The sequence below is a fragment of the Symphalangus syndactylus genome, chromosome 8 (genome assembly GCF_028878055.3).
Source record: "Symphalangus syndactylus isolate Jambi chromosome 8, NHGRI_mSymSyn1-v2.1_pri, whole genome shotgun sequence".
NCBI classification, from domain to species: domain Eukaryota; kingdom Metazoa; phylum Chordata; class Mammalia; order Primates; family Hylobatidae; genus Symphalangus; species Symphalangus syndactylus.
In genome coordinates this window covers 55148383-55164827 of record NC_072430.2, presented here as the reverse complement: position 1 = coordinate 55164827, position 16445 = coordinate 55148383, and the positions used below count along the sequence as shown (strand labels likewise).

General features: G+C 39.1%; 1 protein-coding gene across 4 annotated transcripts in view; it reads left to right on the top strand.

The window, feature by feature from the left end:
• The window catches only part of SYT16 (synaptotagmin 16), a 307169-nt gene that overhangs the window by 250458 nt on the left and 40266 nt on the right, over positions 1-16445 (top strand). For 3 of the 4 annotated variants that reach the window (XM_055289152.2, XM_055289153.2, XM_063645530.1), the window contains one exon: positions 13854-14066. The exons of the other annotated variant lie outside the window; for it this stretch is intronic. In XM_055289152.2, coding sequence (XP_055145127.1) covers positions 13854-14066 — 213 coding nt within the window. The remainder of the gene's footprint in view (positions 1-13853; positions 14067-16445) is intronic. 4 annotated transcript variants of the gene reach the window in all.

The window sequence follows — 16445 nt, the reverse complement described above, 5'->3', positions numbered from 1 at the left end:
GGTAGTTTTTGTATTTTTTGTAGAGGCACAGTTTCCTCATGTTGCCCAGGCTGGTTTCAAACTCCTGGGCTCAGGTGATGTGCCTGCCTTGGCTTCCCAAACTGCTGGGATTACAGATGTGAGCCACTGTGCCTGGCCAGTGAGTCTATTCTTAATATTCAGTCTATTTATTTTCAGTTGTTGTGGTATATTTGGATATATTCATTATAGAGTCAACGCTGAGGAGAGTTTGTAACTGCCTTATAGAGATTATCTCTGTCGCTTGACTTGGCTCTATTGTGAGATGAAAGAATAACTTTAGAAATTGCCTTGAGGATGATTTACAGCATGGGATGGGAAGACTGGTGAATGAACTGAACAGCTAGAAAGCTAGAAACTCACAACACCTGAAAATTGCAAGAGCCATTCATGATCTTTTTCAGCCTGTTTATACATCCCAGGCCCTTCGTTTTAGAATCTATGGCAATGAGATTTAAAAAAAAAATCTTTCTAATCAGAGAATTTGTAAATTAAAATGTTGACTCAACATTTGCTTGTAAGGATTCATTGGAGTGATAGAGAAATATTGGGGGTTTGGGGAAAGAAAGCAAGAACAACTGTTTGGTTTTGTGTTTTCTCTGCATGTGCAGAAATTTAATTAGCAGGTCACCTCAGTTCTTAGCAGAGTAAATTACAGTCTTGGCCATTAATTTGTATGCAAATGCCACCATAGCAGGAAAACAACACAACACTGGGGTCCTATCAAGCAATTGCCTTGTAGGAGGCATACAAATGAGAGAGCAGAGCTTAGAAGAGTTAGAGAGGCTGACAGTTTCACACTTGCTTTTGTCTAGGTGAATCTTGTTGCAGTGATGAAACAGCTTAGAGTAATCATCAAAGCCGAATGTTCAGAAAACATCGTTACTTGAGAGAGTCCTTGCAGTGAGAAAGGAGGGCCCAGTGAATCTGACTACAGATATGGATCTGTTTAGAATACTACCTATGGTGAGGGTTTTGTGATCCCTGCAGTCAGAACCAATCACCCTACCTCTCAGTACTTTCATCATGGCTCTTCTTTTATCTTTGATGGGTTTGGCCTGGTGGGGAAAGAAAATAAGCCTCAAAGAGGCTAGAGGAGCCCTTGATATAGGGTGGATCCCTTAGGTGAATAATCAGCAACACAAATCCCTGCTCAAAGATGCAAGGACAACTTGGGGCTGATATAGGTGTATTTGTCAGGGTTCTCCAGAGGAACAAAGCTAATAGGATGGATGTATATATAAAGGGAAGTTTATTAAGGGGTATTGACTCACATGATCACAAGGTAAAGTTCTGCAATAGGCTATCTGCAAGCTGAGGAGCAAGGAAGTCAGTCTGAGTCCCAAAACCTCAAAAGTAGTGAAGCCAACAGTGCAGCCTCAGTCTGTGGTCGAAAGTCCAAGAGTCCCAAAGCTGAAGAACTTGGAATCCGTTGTTCAAGGGCAGGAAGCATTCAGCGTGGGAGAAAGGTGGAGGCCAGAAGGCTCAGCCAGTCTACTTTTTCCATGTTCTTCGCCCTGCATTTTATTCTGGCCATGGTGGAAGCTGATTAGATGGTTCCCACCCAGATTGAGAGTGGGTCTGCCTTTCCCATTTCACTGACTCAAATGTTAATCTCCTTTGGCAACACCCTCACAGATATACCCAGGAACAGTACTTTGCATCCTTCAGTCCAATCAAGTTGACACTCAATATTAACCATCACAATAGGTAAACACTTTTTCTTATGGGCATAAATACAGTGGGCTGAATATGGCACCAGAAGGGCCCAGGTTGTAGTATCATTGTCTGTATTCAGAGTTAGTTGGGTTTGACCTTAGTTCGTGGCTGCTGGGACAGGGAAGAGGGTCCAATAACTAGAGACATGGGGGCGGGGTCAGACAAGTAAGCTCTGGGCTGGATTTAAAGGCTTGTCTAGGAACTCACAATATAAATAGGAATGCCAGAAGAACTTCCCAGGTTTATACAGTGGGGAGTAGAGAAATGCAACATTTCCTGGGTACTCGGGCTTCTTTCCTAGGTTTAGAGCAGGAAGACAAGTGCTTATTGGCTCATGACTTATGGATTTGAGCTTTCTCAACTGCACAGAGATGGCTTAATGCTGGGAATATCTGAGTCACCAAGGGGAGATCCTCTGGGTCTCGCAATGGGAAGAGGTAAGATACAGATTTCTTTTAAGCCACCTTTAAAAAAACTCCACTGAGGCACAATTGAAGTACAATAAACTGCACATACATAAAGTACACAAGTTGATGAGTTTTGACATATTGTACTTGTGAAACAAATACCACAGTCAAGAAAACGTATATTTACATCACTCCAAAAATTTCCTCCTGCCTCTTTGTAATCCCTCTCTCACTCGAACCCCACCCCAGGCAACCATGGATCTGTTTTCTGTCACTATATATTATTTTGAATTTTTAGATTATTATATAGATGGAGTTATATGATGCACATTTTTTTCACCTTTTTTCCCAGTAGTTTAATGCTTTTGAGATTCATTCATGTTGTTGCAGGTATAAATAGTTCCTTCCTTTTGATTTCTGAGTAGTATTCTATCGTGTTGATATACCACAATTTGTTTATCTGTTCATGTTTTGCCAGGCTTTTGGTTTGCTTCCAGATTTTGACTATTACACATGAAGCTTCTATGAATATTTGTAAGTCTGTGTGAACATGTATCTTTGTTTTTCTTGGGAAGATATCTGGGAGTGGGTGGCTAGATTATATGGTCAAATGTATGTTATGTTTAAATTCTTTTTTTTTTTTTTTTTTGAGAAGGAATCTCACTCTGTCACCCAGGCTGGAGTGCAGTGGTGCAATCTCAGCTCACTGCAACCTCCGCCTCCCAGGTTCAAGTGATTCTCCTGCCTCAGCCTCCTGAGTAGCTGGGATTACAGGCATGTGTCACCATGCCCAGCTATTTTTTGTGTCTTTTAGTAGAGATGGGGTTTCACCATGCTGGCCAGGCTGGTCTCGATCTCTGATCTTAGTTAATCTGCCCGCCTTGGCCTTCCAAAGTGCTGGGATTACAGGCATGAGCCACCATGTCTGGCCTAAATTCTTAAGAAACTGCCAGATAGTGTTCAAAAGTAGTTTTATCATTTTACATTTTCACCAGGAGTGTATGAGGGCTCCAGATGCTTTGCTTCCTTGACTTTGATATGTTAAGTTTTTAAAAATTTTGTCAATAGTAAAGACATGGAATCAGCCTAAATGTCCGTGGATGGTAGACTAGATAAAGAAAATGTGGCACATATGCACCCTGGAATACTATGCAGTCATAAAAAAGAATAAGATCATGTCCGTTGCTGGGACATGGATGGAGCTGGAGGCCATTATCCTTAGCAAACTAACACGGGAGCAGAAAATCAAATACCGCATGTTCTCACTTATAAGTGGGAGCTAACTGGTGAGAACACATGGACACATAGAGGGGAACAACAGACACTGGGACCTTTGGGAAGGTGGAGGGTGGGAGGAGGGAGAGGATCAAGAAAAATAACTAATGGGTACTAGGCTTCATATCTGGGTGATAAAATAATCTGTACAAAAAAAACCCCATGACGCAAGTTTACCTGTGTAACAAACCTGCACACGTACCCCTGGACTTAAAAGTTAAAAAAAGAAAAGATTTTTAAAAACTGCCCTCAATTTATTGATATCTCATGTAGTTTTACTGTGTCTTACCCTGATGATCACTGATGTGGAGCATCTTTCATTTGTTCATAAGCCATTTGTACACATTAATTTATGAAGTGTCTGGATTTTTAGATTTTGTTGGTTGTGTTATTTATGAGTTGTAAAGGGTCTTTATAAATTCTAGATAGAAGCCCTTTATTTTCCCTCAGCCTATGGTTTGCCTTTTTGTAAACGACATTGTTCAAAGAGCAAAAGTTTTTAATTTTGATGGAGTCCAACTTAACAATTTTTTTCTGGTATGGTTAATGCTTTTGTATATCCTAAGGTCACAAAAGATATATATATATATATCTACATATATATAAATTAGTCAAAATCATATATGTGTGTGTATGTATACACATACACACACACACACACACACACACACACACACTCAATGTGAGATAGAAGGGTTGATGTTTCTTTTCCCAAATAGATACCCTTATGCTCAAGCATCAGTTTTCGAAAAGACTTTAATATTGAATTACGTTGGCACTGTTGTGAAAAAATAATAGATCATACCTGTGTGGCACTATTTCTGGACTCTCTATTCTGCTTCATTGATTTATTGATCTGTCCTTTTGCCAACAGCAAGTTGTCTTGATTTAATGTAGCTATGTAATAAGTCTTAAAATCAGATAGGTGGGTCCCCCTACTTTGTTCTTCTTAAAAATTATTTTGACTATTCTAGGTCCTTTATGTTTTCTTAAACGCTTCAGTCTACTTGTCAAATTTGACAAAAAATCTCTGTTTGGATTTTGGTTTGGATTGCATTAAATCATTAGGGAAATTAGCATCTTAACAATGTTGAGTCCTCTATTTTCTCTCAGTAATGTTTTATTGCTTTTAGTGTGAGAGTTTTGAATGCCTTTTGTTAAATTGACTTCTGAGTATTAGTGCATTTTGATGCTCTTTCTAAATGGAATTTTTAAAAAATTTCATTTGTAATTTGTTACTAGAATATAAAAATAGAATTGATTTTTATATAATGACCTTGCCAAATTCACTAAGTAGTTGTCATAGTTGATTTTAGCTATAGGGTTTTAGTAGATTCCCTACATTCCTTTTCTTTCAAGATTGAGAAATATCCACAGGATGGTGAATTTTTTTTTAATCAGAAATTGACAATAAATTCTGTCAGCATTTTTTTCTGTATGTGTTGAGATGATTATTTGGTTTTTCTTTTTTACTGTGTTAATTTGGTGAATTGCATCAACTTTAGTATCTTAAACCAACCTTGCCTTTCTAGGATAAACCTTATGTGGTCATAATATATAATCCTTTAAATACATTATTGGATTTCTTTTTTTAATATATTGTTGAGGATTTTTTATGACTATAATCATAAGAGATATTGGTATATGATTTTCTATACTTGTGATGTCTTTGTTAAAAGGTGTTTATATTAGGATTATGCTGGCATCATAAAACGGGTTGAGAAATGCTCTTTCTCTTCTTTCTGTAAGAGTTGTGTAGAGATTGGTACTATTTGATATTTATTGAACTCTATGTCCCAAAACTGCAGAACACTCTTTTCAAGTGCATGTCATTATGACCAACTGTATGTCAAGGTACAGAGATAATAAAAGATACAATATTGCGTTGTGGGGTCGATAAGCTGTGAAGTTAAATATGAGACGACAATAACACAAAGGAGGGGGCGGTAAATTATTTATACTGTTGCAAAGTACAAATCATTGTAGAGTGGTATAATATTGTATAATGCAACGTATAAATTTTGTAAATTGATATAACACTATCTTAAAATAGACTGTGATTCACTCAGGACACAATCCCTAGAACAACCGTTGACAAAAGAAAATGCAAATAGGTATAGCTAAAGAACTTAATAGACAAATTAAAATTGAATTCTAAGCAAACAGGTTATTAACACATACGTAAAGTAGTAAGAGCAACTGAAGATGAAAAAACAGATGCAACAAATAGAAAACAAACAGCAAAATGACATACCTAAACCCAACAATGTTCATACATTAAATGCAAATCAAATAAATATCTCACTTGAAAGTACAGATTGTCAAAATGAAGAAAAAAGCAAGATCCAACTGTATTATAGCTATAAGAAGCATACATTAAATATAAACACAGACAGGTTGAAAATGAAAGAATTAAAAAATATGAGTTATGCAAACTGTGAGCATAAGGAAGCTAGTGCAGTTACATTAATGTCAGACAAAGTAGACTTCAAGACAAGGAGTATTAGGAGAAAGAAAGAAGTATGTTTTGTAGTGGTAAAGTGGTCAATTCATCAAGAAGACACAAAATTGTAAGTGTGTATGCACCTATTAAGGGCTTCAAAATACATGAAGGAAGAAGTAACAAACTAAAAGAGGAAATAAAATTTCAAAATAAAAGTTAGAGATTTTAACACCTCTTTCTCAGTAGCTGCTAGAGCAATGAAAAAAAACAGCAAGTATATATATAATCTGTGTTCCCTTCTTTCAGAAATTGGACCTCCTCCAATTTCTGCCTGCTCTTGCTCACCATGCCTTCAAATAGTTGACTTAAAAAATGTTGTTGTGAATTTATAATTTTTACTTGTAGAGGGGTTAGTTTGAATCACTCTACCATTATCAGAACCGGAATTTTCAATATTGTAACTTGTTTCCTAGTATAGTGCTTTGTATGTTACTAATTGCAATGGAAGATTTTCTATTTGACTCACTCATATTTAACTATTACAAGTGCCATCGCTTTGTTCCTATGTGAAATGGAGTTGTCAAAACATCTCATACAAGGTTTGGGTGACAAAACAGATGTTTGCAGGAGGACCAGATGTTGATCTTTTTTCTGCCACTTACTAGCTATTTGATTGTACTCAAGTCTCTTAAGTAGCCTCAGCCTTAATTTCTCTATTTAAGGGGGGGGGATGAAGGAGAATGAAGGAGTTTGTTTACATCAGTGTTTTTAAAACTTAATGTGTCAGAGTCTTCCTTCTCCCCCCAGCATAATCTTATGAAAATATAAAGCATATTAAAACAAAATAGCCCTGATTGAAAAGGGTGCAGAGCCCAACCTGTGCGTTGCATCCCTTACACACCTCCACGTCTACATTGGCATTGAAGCACCTTTGGGGAACCTTAGACTTCCTCAGGGAATAGTCTGAAAAAAATAAAGACTGGGTAATTTATAAAACTCTTTTCCTAACCTGTTTGAGTCCAGGAATGGCCAGATTGTGCTTTTAGAAATGTGGCCGTTTTTCCTAGGGTCTAATGTGGGCAGTTGTCATCTTTGATCTCCTTTCTGCTTTTTCTTATCCTTATTTCTATCCTTATCCAACTAACACAAGCAGCCATTTGCTGTGGATATTGGAAAAATCTCGTATCTGAGGGATTTCCTGAAATTGTAGTTGAAAGTAGCACTCGGGTACTGCACCACTGAGCACAACCCACCCCTACCTGTCTCCACTTCCCGTCTATACGATGTAAGCAATACTTGCCTCCACTGCATTGCTCCTACGTGGGAGGGAAGGAATTAATAAGCTTGGAGCTGCTCTGATCATTTGTAATGTTTTTCTCCATCTGTAAAGTAGCAGCAGACAGGCTCAAGAAATCCTCTCTTTGCATCGCCAGTTGGTAATTTTGTTTCCTTAAAAGAAGCAACAAAATGAGCAGGTGTTGGGCACTTCCCACTTCCAGGCAGTGTTGTTAGCACCTACAGAGCACTCCACCTCCAGGCTTGGGAAAAAGGATTGTAAGGTAAGGTGGGCAGTACAACCCACACTATCAGCTTTAACTCCTCCTGCCTCAGCCCTTGTATTTTCCACCCTTCCACTACAACAACCCTAATGGTGAGTTCTCAAAGTCAGACCCTGGGAGAAGGCACATACATGCTTTCCTTTGCGTATAAATGCCAAGCTGGAGAAAAGGATTTCCACAAAGGGCAGAGACATGATGGGGGATGCTGATGAAGACGATGAATATAACAATAGTAGTTAAACATTTAAAAAGTATATCATATGCCAGACATATGCTGAGTGCCTTTACGTGGCGTATCTCATTTAGTCTTCTCAACAATTTTAAGAGGTAAGGGATATCAATATGAGGACACTGAAGTTTAGAGAGAGTGAAGGATCTTGCTTAGGTCCCAAACTCGCAAATGTAACATCCCAGTTTTTAACTCTGTCAGCTTGGCTTCACATTCTGCGCTCTTAACCACTATAGCCGTGGCTGATACTACTCCCAACAGCCAGTTTCTGTCATACTAAGACCCAACCATCCTGTCTCTTTGGAAGATAAAGATGGAATTTCCTCTGCCCCTCCTTAAACTAGAAAAAAAAATGATTAAAAATTAGAGAGAGGGACACTCTGGCTTCATTGCAATAGGAACTTGATATTAATAGGTCATTTTTGGATACCTCTCTGTCTGTCAAAGTCATTAATTGCCTGCCAGTGCAAGAAGCCCACAGTAGCACCTTGATTGTGTGTTAATAAAGGGAGGAAGCTACTGGAGTACATGTGTCAAAAAGATTGCAGGAGAGTCAGCCTTCTCTTTGGTGGCAGATGTTTAGATGATATCTGAGATCTGTCTGAATTCTGTGATTGAGTGAAATGAACAGTCTTTCAGCTTCAAGGTGTATCCACATTTACAATAATTGTGTAACTTTTTTTTCTGTCACATTAGCAAGTTAATTGGATGAAGAAGTAAAGATTTTAATAAAAATTTCTACTGTATTATTTCCTTGGTACTTAATTGGAAAGCGATTTGAACTTGGTATTTATATGATGCTTCAGAAAATACTATCTTATTGCTGAAATAAGTGTCACAACTTAGATGAGACCTTGTGATTTTCAAAGATTAAGTTAAATGAAACCCACATCAGCTATTTAGTTGGTGGCATAGATACGTTGAAAGGCAAGTAGCTGGGATCTTGCAAATAGACAAGAGCTAAACTTTAAATTTGAAAAAAAAAAAAAAAACATTGGGGAGAGATTGGAAAATGCTATGGAAAAACCATTGACTTAGAACATGGTAGACTTTAGATTGGTCCTGGTTTGGTGTGATGGTGGGCAAATCACTTCAGCTTTTTGGCTTTAGTTTTTCTATGTGAAATAGAGGGAATAGATGCTCATGAAAATCTTTTCCAGCCCAATGTATGTGATTTTATTTTCCTTGTGATAAAACACAGTTGCATCCATTTTGTCCAGAATTTAAGAAGTTTTTTCCATGGGGAAACAGATGGTAGAGGGAGCGTAATGGACTATTAATAACATGGACTTCGGAGCAAGACAGCTTGGGTTTGAATCTTGGCCCACTGCTTATAAACTGTTATGACTGTGGCAAGTTATTAACCTCATTGTGCCTTAGTTTCTTCATTCATAGCCTGGGGATAATAATAGTACCTACTTCCTTAGGTTGTTGTGAGGGGTAAATAAGTTAACATATGTCAAGCAGTAGAACAATGCCTGGCATGTGATAAATGCTGCATAAAGGATTGCTTTTATTACTGTAACAGTGCCACTACTGACTTCTATTGCTGCTCAGTGGCCTTTGCAAGAGATCGCAAGTTTCATTTTTAGACTGAGAATTCCCTGAACTCCTTGGGGAGTGAGGCTTAGAATAGCACGTGCAGATGTATTTATAATCCAAGAAGGAGCAATAAGCCTGTATGCACTCACATCTACACTGCTACTGCCCTTTTCACTGCTCTGCTCTTCCTTTATCCATCACAAAGAAAGCACTCTTGACAGGTTTCAGGGTAGAAGCAGGAGAGCTCCCTGAACCTTACTATGAGGAGTAAGCTAGATAGGGCTTCAGCTTCCTAATGCAATGAAATCTGATGATATGCACAGTGGTTAGGGACATAGATGCTACGCTTAAGTCCCAACTTTGATAATGTCTTAAATTTGTTGCCTTATGACAAGTTACTTAACTTTTCTCTGTCTTTTGTTTCTGTGTATATAATCAGAATAGAATTCCTACTTCATGGAATGGGTAGTTGCAAAGTCCCAAGAAGGTAGCTGGTATATATATTTAGTATATGGGAAATGTTATAACTACTGTATGATTGTATATCAGGCAAGGAGAATTTTTGTTCTGTGGATGATCAATGGCTCACTGAAAAAAAATCAAGAACCATATACTAATAAATTCGTTGCAATTATTAATTTTATAGATGGAAAGATATCCATACATTGGCTAACTCATTTGAAATGGATGACTTATGACTACTTAAATTTTAAAAATTGGCCTAAAGATATAAATTAGAATGGAATCTCAGAGTTGGAAAGCACTCCAATTATTGTCTAATCCACACACCCCTCACATTCATGTATCTCCCCAGGTGCTTAGCTGGTCCTGTACTCTAAAGATAGAAGTAGTTTGATTTTGTTCCCATTGTCCCTGGATCTCTCCTATATGCCGTGGTCCATCCCATCCTAGAGTGCTAGGCCCAGCACATGGAGGCATGAAGAGACTGGTCATTATAGTGGTTTTCTGATGGAATGGTATTTGCATAGCTTATTGGAGTAATGCTGGGAAAACTAGTCTCTTCTGACACTTAGGTTTTCAAGCCCTACTGTGGTGTTAGATGCAGCCAATAGAATTAAGTGAGATGACAAAGATGTACTCTTATGTTCATGGAGAAGCTGCTCCATAAAAGAGAAGATCAGTGAAAAACAAATCAAATGTTGATGCGTGTCCAGCAGGAAGTTTGGAGTTGGAGAATTTTAGAGCTAGAAAAGACCTGGGAGATGATCCAGACCTTTAAAATTATCCTAAAATAAGGCATAAGAGAGGTTAAGAGACTTGGCCACAGGAGCTCCACTAGTTAATGTGAGTACACAGAGTGAGAGTTCTTTCCACCACCTCTCTCTGATTCTCCAGCACTGTGATTAGAAATGTGAGTGCTAGAGACTGGCTGCTTTAAATCAGATCTTGGTTCTGCTCTTAATTGGCAGTGTGATCTTCTGCCAGCTGTGTACTTCTCTCTGCCTCAATTTTCTTACTTGGAAAAATGGAAATAATCGTAAAGGTTTTGTGTGTAAGGCACTTATGACAGTGCCTGGCACATAATGAGCACTCAGTAAGTGTGTTATTATTGCTAGTCTTCCAAAGAACCTCAGGAATGTCAGCTCTTAGACAAGCCAGAGAATACATGTTTTGACCAGGCTGGTGTTTAAAAGTATTTTCTGTCACTTGAAATATGGCTTTTTATTCCTTCCTGGCTTCTGATTCAGAAGTGATCTTCAGGACCCATCTGTGAATGAACAACCATATTCTTCTCTGGAATCACTAGGTGACTTTGGGATATAAAATGATGAAAAATTATTCCCCATTACTTATGGTTTCCAATTCGCATTCAGTAAATACTTACAGAGTAGTCTGCTGTGTGCCTGACTTGGAGATAGGGCCTGGATGCAAATGTGGGCAGTCTGATGTGCTCCTCACCCTCACGGTATATGCAGGTTAGGTGGGGTAACTTGCAGTTAGAGAGGTAAGGCTGCCATGGCATCCGAGGGAGCACTGACAAGAGAGAACAGAAAATTGTTTTACAGCACATGCAGGGAGCTCTTAACCTGCTGTAAGAGGGCAGGGAAAGACTTTCTGGAAGAAGTGATGTCTAAGCTGAGACCTCGGTGATGAGGTAGATTCCTGACTAGTGTATATAGGGGCTGGAGAAGAGTATTCTAAGCACAGGGGACTGTGTGTGTGCATGTGTGTGTTTGTGCATGGATACACATTCAGGCTTAGGAGAACTCTGGGTATTCACCAAGTCATTCAATATTTAACAAGTGTTTATGAACTACTTACTGTGCAGCAGGCATTGTTTTACATATTGAGAGACATCAGTTAACAAAATAGGAAATATCCTTATTTTCGTGGAAGTTATAGGGGAGAACAGAGAACTAAAGCTTAGTGCTATGAAGGCAACTACTTCAGGGAGGATGTTCAGGGAGGACTGCAGGATGAAGTGCCAGTCAAGCCGAGACCTGCGATGTGAAGCAGCCAGACATGTAAACACCTAGGGGAGACAGAAGGAACAACAAAGTCAAAGAGCTCAACAGCAGGAACAATCTCGGCCTGTTGGAGAAACTGAAAGAGGGCCCGTGTGCTGGTATATCAAGGATGTGGGAAAAGTGTATGAATAATTCAAAGGGTGTTTCATTGGGAAGGCTATTATCAAAAACACAAAAGACAATGTGTATTGGTGAGGGTATGGAGAAGAGGGAACTCTAGCACACTGTTGATGGGAATGTACATAGTTGCAGCTGTTATGGAAAACAGTATAGAGGTTCCTAAATAAATTAACAATAGGCTGGGGGCACGGTGGCTCACGCCTGTAATCCCAACACTTTGGGAGGCCCTGGCCAACATGGTGAAACCCTGTCTCTACTAAAACAAACAAACAAATAAATAAATAAATAAATAAAGCTGGGTATGGTGGTGCATGCCTGTAATCTCAGCTACTCTGGTGGCTGAGGCACGAGAATTGCTTGAACCTAGGAGGCAGAGGTTGCAGTGAGCTGAGATTGTGCCACTGCACTCCAGCCTGGGTGGCAGAGCGAGGCTCTGTCTCAAAGAAAAGAAAAAAAATTAATAATATACTACTATATGATTCACAAGTCCATCTTCTGGGTATATACCTAAAGGAGGTGAAATCACCACCTCATAAAGGTATCTGCACTCCCATGCTCACTACAGCATTATTCACAGTAGCCAAGATAAGGAAACAACCTAAGTGTCCATCAGTGGACAAATGGATGAAGAAATTGTGGTACACAAATATGCCTTAGAAAGGAAGGAGATTTTTATATTGACAATGAATAAAAATTTTTTAAAAAGGAGATCTGCCATTTGCCGTAATATGAATGGAACTGGAGGACATTATGCTAAATGAAATAAGCCAGACACAGAAAGAGACATAGTGCATCATTTCACTTAGATGTGGAATCTAAAAAAAACAACAACAACAACAACAACAAAAAACCAGTTACCAAGGGGCAGGGGGCAGGAATAGGGATGCACGTCAAAGTATACAAAGCGGATATGCAGGGTGAACAAGTCTACAGATCTAACCTATAAAATGTGGATTATAGTGAATAAAACTGTATTTCATTAGGGGCTTTTGTTGAATAAGTAGATTTCAGCTGCTCTTGTTACACAAACAAGTAACTATGTGAGGTGATAGATATGTTAATTTGCTTCACTCTAGGAACCATTTTACTATCTGTATGTATCCCATACCATCATGTTGTAAATCTCAAATATATACAATACAACTTATTTTTCAAAGGTTGGGTTGTTGATGCTGAGAAAGATTCAGAAAATTTTTAAATGAGTTAAAACACACACACACACACAATGAGTCTCTTTTCTCTTCTTTTTCTTTTCTTTTTTTTTTTTTTGAGACGGTGTCTCACTCTGTCACCGAGGCTGGAGTGCAGTGGTGCGATCTCAGCTCACTGCAACCTCCACTTCCTGGATTCAAGTGATTCTCCTGTCTCAGCCTCCCGAGTAGCCAGGATTACAGGCTCCTGACACCGTGCCTGGCTAATTTTTGTATTTTTTGTAGAGAGAGGGTTTCGCCATGTTGGCCAGGCTGGTCTGGAACTCCTGACCTCAAGTGATCTGCCCACCTCGGCCTCCCAATGTGCTGGGATTACAGGCGTGAACCACTGCGCCTGGTGGAGTCTCTTTTCAAAACTAGAAAGCTTTTGGAAAATCGTGTTGTAGATATTCCTTCTCTGGAGTGGGGATTGGCTATGTGTGTTTTAATAAATGAGATGAGATGAAGAGCATACATCCCATGGTCATTGACTAGAACTGCATATAAGGCAAATGTGCTGATAAACGTTCTGTTTCCAGTTATGAACACATTTAAGCAACATAACAAATCACCAGGGCTGCCTGGCTCAACATGAGGGTTCATTATGAAGATTATGGATGTCCCAATGATTTGTCTTGGGTTCTAGCTATATACTGTATTTCTGATTACCTTCGTGAGCATTCTTTGCTTTGGACTCACATTTGTGTCGCAAAAGTGCTTTAAATTTTTTTCTATCCAGTTTGAGTGTGCCTTCATTCAAACTCATTGTCCATGTTCTTCTCTTCTGTTTTCCTGGAGAGTCTATCTCTGTATTCGAGCACATAGGCCACACAGGAGACTCATGGCTCTTGTTTACTCCCAGTCAACAGCTTTGGGGATGACGAAGAGCTGTCCACATCTTCTGACAGTGACGAGGAGGTGATCAAACAATTTGAGATTTCTGTGTCCCGGTCCCAGAGTTTCCGTTCAGTGACATCTGAGAAAGGAAAGCAGACAGGATTGGAGCAGAAACCAAAATTCAGCCGCTCGTTGTTGACACACGGAGAAGATGGCACAGAAGTATCTGCCTGCGAAGGTATTCTTTGCCTCACACCCTTTCTTTAGACCAGGGATGGCCAATGGTAAGAGTGCATCCGAGTTATTCAACCTCCGCACTCTGCATCTGAGGGTCCAGAGAGGAAAAGAAAATGAGACAGGATGCAGTACATGGAGCAAAGGGGCTGCTTTAAACCTCTCAAGGGGACTGCCATGCAGGAGGTTGAGAGAGGGAATGGATCAGGAGTGGGTGGATCTCGATACTAGGTTGTGGGACCCCTTCCCTTTCTTTCTTATTGGCCACTTCTTCCTAAATTTAGAATAGTACTTATTGAGCTTAGCAAATCTTGTTCCCTTTTGATAAATACGAAAATGTCATGTACCTGTCCACTGACATCGACAGTCTGTGCCATTTCTCCCATTTAGAATCATAAAATAAGTTTTCCATATATCTATATAATTCTAGAAGATATTTTGAAGCCTTTCTTCTAATTAGTTTGCATTATGAAAGCAATGGGTATTTTTATCTTTCGAATAAAAAAAGTAGTGTAACAATATTAAATAACCTTTTTCAAACAGCACATGCCCCTGCATCCTTACCCTCAGTCCCTGTAGTTTCTGACACACCCCACCTGCATGAAAATTACTGGGTAAGCACAAAGTCTTATGTCATTCTCCAGCATCATCATCCTAAATTTACATTTCACAAAGGGGAGGGGATACTCAAAGGTAGGGTGGCCAGCTTGGGATGTTGGGCAGACCTCGTTATAGGTCCTCCTCCCCTCCCCTCCAAAGTAACCTGGAGAGAGGATGCAAACAGAACAGTACACTATTTCTTTGTGCTTTCCCAAGCAAAGGTCAAGGTGTCTATCTGACTCCTTTATGCCCAGAGCCCTGAATAGACACAGCCAATGTAACAGGGAAGGGTCTGTGAAGTGTATTTGGTAAAAAAGCAAGAGAAAATGCTATGCCACCCACCTTCATGACCTGGTCTCAGTTACCTGTGCTCTGTAGCTTTTCCTTCTTTCCTTTTGGGAAGGTGGTCAGTCAAATGAGGGCATAGCTGTAGATGTTCCATGTTTTCAAACCCAGACAGATAAAAAGGAGGGTGCAGAAATTGAGAGAAGATAAAAAAGAAGAAATTTTGATTTGAGGATGAGCACAGGACAAGCAGACAGAATAAAGGATTAAAGAGGTGGAATTAACAAAAAGACCCCTAATTTCCAGCAGGAATAACTTGCTATCCGTCATGTAATCTGACTTATTGACATAAGCCAACATCATGTATTTTATTGCCATTCTTTTTAGCTCAAATTAATAAGTAAAAGCCTTATATAACCGAACCACAACATCAGTGGCCACTGACACTGTCATTTCCCCACCCCCTCTCTTGGCTTTTCTCTTTCTCTGATGTTACATCACAGCATTCCTTTCTCTCCATTGAGAGGGCAAATGTTAGCTAATGAAAGTTAATAGCAGTTGATTCCCTGAGAACAGCTTGTTTAATCCTAAAGCTAATGGCCCCATTTCCCAAAAGCCCAAGTGTCTGGCTTCTGATTTACACAAATGGCTGATGTTCTGAGGGTTCTGACAACCATTCTAACCCTTGTCCTTCCTGGAATGAGCAACAAATTATCTCTTGTCCTAACTGGCATTTCTGAATTTTAGACAGATAGTGATAGAAAAGGTTAAAGAGGAAAAAAAATCTACTACATTGAATGAAGTACCTGTAGATTTTGAAGAAGATCAGCAGGATTTTCATAGAAATAGCCACATGCCAAATTTTAGGTTACCAGATGCCATGGAAATGTTAACGTGGTTTTTATTGCTTGATTTTTTTTGTTCATCTTTATATCAGTGGATTTTTTTCAGTGGTAAAGAATCATGAAAAGATTAAGCATGCACTCCAGAGAGGAATTTTTTGGTATGCCTGTTCTCTATTTAGCTGTTTTATTCCACTGTAAACATTGTTTTGTAAGATCAAATTTAGTTGTAGAAACAGTTCTTCCACTTTAAAAATGCATTCAAAAGTGTTGGACAGTGAAATTAAAGGGCCAAACCCAAGTAAAATCTGAAACATGAATGAGCTACTGGTAGGTTGTCTCATATTTAATCTTAAGTGAAATCCTTCATTCTAGATTCTGTGATGAGGCTATTTAGAACCATATTCCAGGCAAGTTCTCTTTTGTCCTGTGTATCTGATTTAGGGTTATTGCACACTAATTGTCAACGCATTCCTGATAACGTTAAAGAGGGTTTTTGGTCTAAGTGGTCTAGATTGGAGGACTGTATGCAAGGTCTTTAGGCCTGAAAGGTTAGCTGCAGAATAATAGTCCATTTCATGGGGCTTTTTTTTTTTTTTCTAGCAGTAACCTTATTTTTGTGTATGGAATAGTTATTCTGAGGATATTTCCTACAA